Source organism: Silurus aristotelis, assembly GCF_946808225.1.
Source record: "Silurus aristotelis genome assembly, chromosome: 18".
Classification (NCBI taxonomy): Eukaryota; Metazoa; Chordata; class Actinopteri; order Siluriformes; family Siluridae; genus Silurus; species Silurus aristotelis.
This window is the reverse complement of record NC_139591.1, coordinates 16037059-16043551: the sequence shown is the minus strand read 5'-3', so window position 1 is coordinate 16043551 and position 6493 is coordinate 16037059. Positions and strand designations below refer to the sequence as shown.

The 6493-nt window shown below is 37.4% G+C and overlaps 1 protein-coding gene across 6 annotated transcripts in view; it reads left to right on the top strand.

Moving 5' to 3' along the window:
- The first annotated feature begins 671 nt into the window (after window positions 1-671).
- Window positions 672-6493, top strand: part of sez6a (seizure related 6 homolog a) — a 129522-nt gene continuing 123700 nt past the window's right edge. For 3 of the 6 annotated variants that reach the window (XM_083568421.1, XM_083568418.1, XM_083568419.1), the window contains exon 1: window positions 673-1375. In XM_083568421.1, the coding sequence (XP_083424547.1) occupies window positions 1270-1375 (106 nt within the window). In that variant the 5' untranslated portion in view covers window positions 673-1269. Of the gene's footprint in view, window positions 1376-6493 lie in introns of all 6 variants that reach the window. The other 3 variants (XM_083568420.1, XM_083568423.1, XM_083568422.1) reach the window with 3 other exon arrangements.

Sequence of the window (6493 nt, the reverse complement as noted above, 5' to 3'; positions counted from 1 at the left end):
AGGATGCAGATAGAGATGTAATTGGATTATACTAAATGACCAGTAACATGATTATACTGTGCTACACTATATAGAGTGGTTTGTCTTCTACATCTCCTTCTATAAATAATTGTTCTTCTGGTGCCATCATGACCATAGCAACCTGAAAAATATAATTGTTAATTGATGTCAAATGACTCCCTGTGAATTAGTTGTTACTATAGAAACAATTTATATGTATTTACAGCAACGATTATACTTCTACTGATGTTAAAGGTACCTAACACATTCTGACCTATTAGAAGGACGTATTATACAGTGCTTGGTAAAATAGCTGAAATAGGTGATGATCTTCATAATGGTAGTGGTGATGATGGTTTAGGATAATAAAATTGAGGATGGTAGTAGTGGTGTTAGTAGTGATCATGGTGGTGATGGAGGTTATAGTAATGACAAGGGTGAGGTTGGTAATCATGGGTGTGATGATAGTGATTATGGTAACAGTAGTGATACCTAGGGGCAAATTTGATGGATTTTTAAAAGATTGGAGGAACCCGCAGAACCCGGAGAAAACCCATGAGACAGAGAAAAAAATACACAGACAGTGATCCCGAGAGTGGGTGGTTGTAAAGCTTCCCACTTTCTTCCCAACACCTACACTGGTGAATTAACAGCTACGGTGTTAAAGCCTCTCTAACGGTGTTACATCAAGTCTTACATTGCTTTATTTCATGCTACATGATGTGCTCGTTTGTCGGTAATACTCACATGCTAAAGCCGCACGTTAACTCTTACCGGCGCCAAGTCACGCGCTTCTGTCCGCACACTTCCCACACGTAAGAGGCGACAGCGATCATGTGCGCATGTGACGCCTCGCGCTCCATAAATAGCCCCCGTTTCTTCCCGCTTTGTTTTTCGAAAGTTGCTCAAGTGGCCGCGACTGAGCGCGAGGAGGTGCACCGGGGTGCTGAGATCTGCTCGCGCGAGCAAACGAGGATCTGAGGATCTGTCCGTGGTGCTGAAGCGACAGAGCGCGAGCGGTACAGCGCAGCCGGTCCATGTAAGAAACGCACACTGTCCTCGTCCGCGCTGAATCTCGCACGCGCTGTTCCAGCCTCGTACTCTGCGCGAGCGCAATCCGCTTATCGCGCTGCCGCGATTAAAACTCTCTATCGTCCTCTCTCTGTATTTCCTGGATCAGTCTGGTTTTCGAGCAAATACGCTACGCTTCGCATCTTTTCCGGGACGTTTATCATTTTTCAGAGGACATTACACGACGAGAATTAAAGGATGCGCTTTAGTCCAACGGTCATGCCTGAGAGAAGTGCCGACCGGTCCCACGCGCTCATCCTCGCGCTCGTCGTCGCCGCTTCTCTGGCGAGCTCGCGAGGCCAAGGTAAGAGAATCTTGATTTTTGTCTATACATTTTACTTATTGCACCCAGGTACACGCGGCACTTGGAACTTTAACAGCTGGAAAAAAAATAGCAAGGGCACGTGGCGTGGCTCTGGGTTTAGAAAACAGAGACGCGTAAAGATTTGATCGAAAGGGACGCTGTTTAACAACAGTTTTCTTATAGTGTGTACTTTATAGCCAAGCAGAAAGAAAGAAAGGGATAGAATCAGACAGACCTTGTATGGGAATTTATAGCTTCAACAGGTCCGTTTATGTGATCTAAGAGTTCGGTGCATTCAGAAATTTGTTACAATTTCTTTATAAAAATCAACATTCAACAATCTTGCAGCTTTCAGAGGACAGATAAACTGAACTGAGAGACATGAGAAGTGGAGTGGAGCTGCAAACTATTGTAAAATTACAAGAGGAGTGCCTTTTCTAACAGAAGAAGAAAAAGAAGAAGAAGAAGAAGAAGAAGAAGAGAAGAAGAAGAAGAGGAAGAAGAAGAAGAAGAAATACAGATCTACAAGAAAAAAATAACACATACTGTTTATTAGCCCAGAACTCTACAATGCCTTCCTTTAGGTTTCAACTGCACGATACAATAGATTATGCAGAATAAACAAATCTGCCAAAAGCTATAATTGCATTACAAGAGAGAATTTTAACACTACAACCAAAAAATCTAAATAAATACCTCGCACAGGAGCTCAGGATAATCCTCCAGACCTGCTTCTTATTACACACCCTGAAAATCCCCTAATATACTTTACATCTCCACAAGTAATGGCTTCTAAACCCTACCTAGTGCACTAATTGTCCACTAAGATGTAGTTTGTTGACATAATTTAGGCGAATTCTGCAGCCTAAGGAGATTTTTTTTTAATCAAACCTCCAGGGACAAATCATAACCCAAGCACAGACAAGCACTCAGAATAATCCCTGGGTGTTTTATTAACAGCTACAGCATTCAATTCAGTCTCAAAGGGTTCATTAGTGTTTAGATCAGCATCTTTTTAGAAAAAAGAATTTTATACTTAGTGATTTGAATTATGTTGTGTACTAACATAATCTAACCATAACTAAAATAAACCCAAGTACTAAACCAACTGTACAACCAAATGCGCTGATCTGACTGAGTGATCACATGACATATTTCATAGGCCATAAAAACAAGTAACATAGTTTTGTAAAAACAGGCAATGATAAAAATGAGAAGATATGATGGCGATTCAGTAATATATAAATAAATGTAACTTCGCACCTATGTATTAGGACATCTTCTTGTTTACACTTAAAAGCCCTTTTACATGTTTAAAGCATGTAAATTTTATAATTCACTTCACTTAAATAAACCAGCTTGTTTTATTTTATGAAATAATAAATAAAAATTATTTATTATAATATGATCATTTATTATCTACTGACCTATATTATAATCAGATTATATATATATATATATATATATATATATATATATATATATATATATATATATATATATATATATATATATATATATATATATATATATATAAAGTGTGTGCTCAGTGTCTGCTTGTACACCAAATAGCCAGTGATTTCGTAGGTGCCCTACCTTTTCTTTAAAACTGCACTATTTTACGAAAACTGCTAATTTGTCTAAATTAAAGAGTTTTACAGAAGACTAACCTCAGATGCCAAATGCACAACTCTGCCAGACGCAGTGCTTGGCAGATTTTTGCCAGCCGTTCTCACGGTTTGCTGAAGTGAGCGAATATAAATTCGACTTCTGGTGTACGGTTTGAGGCAGCCTGCCAAGTCTTTCACAAAGAAATCAATTATAGTGGAAAAAAAAAAGGAACAGAAAAAAAACCCTAATTGTGAGGTGATAATGTCTACTAAAGATACAGTGTTTTAGTGTTTTTTTTTTTTCTTGATTTTTTGGAAATTCATTTGATAATGAATTTCCATGTGCAAAAATGTAGGCAAAAGCATTTGTTCAGCTCATTATTAATGCATAAATGTTACACCTCACACTATTTTGTGACCTGGTTGACACATAGCCATAATGATGCATGATGTTCTTCAGATAATGTATGGTTCCAGAAAGAAAATATACCAGGTTATACCTCTACACTTATGATTCCTTAATTCTCATTATAACCACAATGCTTCAGGATTCTCTATTCTGCAACTCAGTTTCTAAGACACTGTTTCTGTCCTAATATTTTTGATAAGTCGGTGCCTTTACAGGGACTTGACGTGCGGCTGACACTTGATCTTTGAAATTTAAAGAATCCTGCATGTTATTAATACAAAAGTGTCCAGTCTCCAAAGCTTTGTGACAGGATATTTTTTGTCACAGGATAGTCTTTAGGACTTCTTAGTAACACAACAAGCTGCATTTTTGGTCAAATTACAATCAAGGAGGTGGAGGGATTCTGTAAATGAACGATTGTTTATAGCTGTACGATTGTTTATAGAATGTAAAATAAGCACAGAACCTTTCTTGTTTCTTCCTCACAAATATTCCACAACATTAAATTAAACTAATTCATTAATAAACACAGAAATTGTGATAGATGGTTCTTGAAACCAGCATAGTATTAGTAAGTACACTGATGTAAAGTAAAAACGCTGAGGCTAAATATAGGCTCTAAAAATTAAGTATATTGAATGGTTATATACAATACCCAATAATTTCATTTCACTGAGTTGAAAGGGGGGAAAACGCATTCTCTAAATCTGCTTCAGCTTGTGTTCATTTAGCGAGTGCTTCATTGTCTATGCTTAAATGGAACATTACCATTGAGGTCTATTAACAGATTGCCAAAATTGTTCCACGTGTCATTATCTCGCTGGAATCCATGCTGTCGCTCTGAGGGGGTAAAGACGCACAGATGACTGGGGCAGAGACAGCAAACAGACAATTGAACCAAGCTCGGGGCCCTGAATATCTCATTTAAGAGGAGAGCTCAGCAAAGTGCTCCGACACCTGTTTTTTTTGGATTACTGGTGATTAACTTCATCAAGGGCTATTCAGCAGCTGAGCACTGTCATAATTAGCCTTGCTTTCCTTTAGCTTGTCAATTGTAAATGAGAGCAATCATGGCAGAATGCCCTTATTTGTGCTGGGTCCTGGCATCAGGCGAAAGATTTCCCAGTGTAGTAGAGAGTGTATAGATTCCAGCTGAGCACTGTTCCTTTCTCTATCACATCACCGGTGCTGCAGTGCCGGTCACTTTGGGTTTCTGTAATTCTGCTGCTCAGGAGATCAAGTATCCTCTTGACATCTAGAAAAGTATAATTGAGATCTGAGGCTTTCTTTTTTAATACGTCTATCTTTTTTTAATGCCACTTGTAACACTTGTTTTTTATTTGGTGTGCTTGTTCTAAATAATGAAATATTGTGAGGTCTACGCACTACAAATCCCTTCAAATATAATTATCACATGAATAGAATGCACATTATACTAAATCTCTCTTGTAGCTTGCTTGCTCCAGGACACACAAAGACTCATTTTAATAGGCCTCTCAATTGCCCATGATTGGCTAGTGTCTGTGTGATTGACAGGGAAAAAAGAGACTTTGCCCCCCACCGCCAGAAATAACTACTTGCACTCTTTGGGGTGCTTAACATCTTCAGTACTCAAACTCAATCTTGTTAAAGAAGGGGTAGATGCTTTTTTGTTGCATCAATCAGGACTATGTTGAATTTAGAGTGAAGAACAAAAAAAACCTCACTGTTCATTCATATTTAAACATTTTTTTTTTTAAACAATGCATAGTGTCAGCTCAGCATACAGAAGTCACAGAGGTCAAATAGAAAGAAAGAGAAAGAAAGAATTTGTCAAAAAAAAAAGGTCTTCCCTTTTTAGCCCCATGAAGTGCCTCCAGCTAAATATTTTACAAACAGTAATGGCTCAGATAAGAAGCAAAATACAATATGCCCTAACCCTAACCCTGACCATGTATAATTATTAATTATTTCTCAGACTCCTTGTAGAATATTACCAGAAAATACAGTAAATTTGTATACAGCATTGAAAAGCTGAAAATCTGCAAAAGCAGCTTCTATAGTCTGAAATGGCAAGTATTTATTGCGACCTTGAGAAATAGTGAAAACCTGGAGAGGTCATAGACAAACAGAAGACTGAAAAACTTTCAAAATCTGATGAGAAATTTCTTAGAGTTTCTTCTTTAAGAAATCAGAAATTGTCCAGAAAGGACCTGGCTCAGCATCTGTCAGCTTATTCTGGTCGCCAAGTTGACCTTTCTACTGTCTGAAGAAACTCGATCAGGAATGGTCTTTGTAGAAGGATAGCAGCAAAAAAAAAACACTCTTATGGTAGGCGAACAGGGTGAAAAGCCTAAGATATGCTAAATCTCACAAATACTGGAATGAAGATCAGTGGAAAAGAGTAGTATGGAGTAACAAATCAAAGCTTAAAACCATTGTGTCCAGTCATCAACAAAATGTGAGAACAACACTTGAAGAGAAATTAAAGTGCTTTTGGCATTTGCTAAAACATGGTGGAGAATCTGTTGTGGTTTGGGGCTGCATATCTGCCAGTGTTATTAGCGATATTGTCCAAAATGTTGCGATCATGAATGCTGAAATGTACATACAAGTTCCATTCCTTCTGGAACGTAAAATAACAGCATAATAACAATCCCAAGGGCACTGCTAATGCACTGAAAATCATATTTGTGGGGAAATACAGTGACAGTCATCAGAGAGCCCAGACCTAAATATTACAGAGGCAGTATGGGATCACAGAGAAAGAAAGAAAAGCAACCTAAATCTAAATAAGAAGTCTGGGAAATGATGAAAGTAGCCTGGTATAATATACCAGAAGATTATTTTTAAAAAGTTCAACGAGAGTATCCCAAAAAACAGTACAAGATGTGCATAGTGCAAAGAAATACTGAATTTTGCCTAAAGAAGCAATTTTGCTCTAAAAATAATGTTTTTTTTTATTTAATTTTGTCTAAATATTTCCTGTATATTATGTTTGTGTCTGAATAAATAGACCAAACAATTAATATGAATAGTCATTGAAACTTTAATGTTAAAATGAAAAAGGTGGTGGCCTTTCCACAGTACCTACATACAAAAACATTAATTCTGTACATG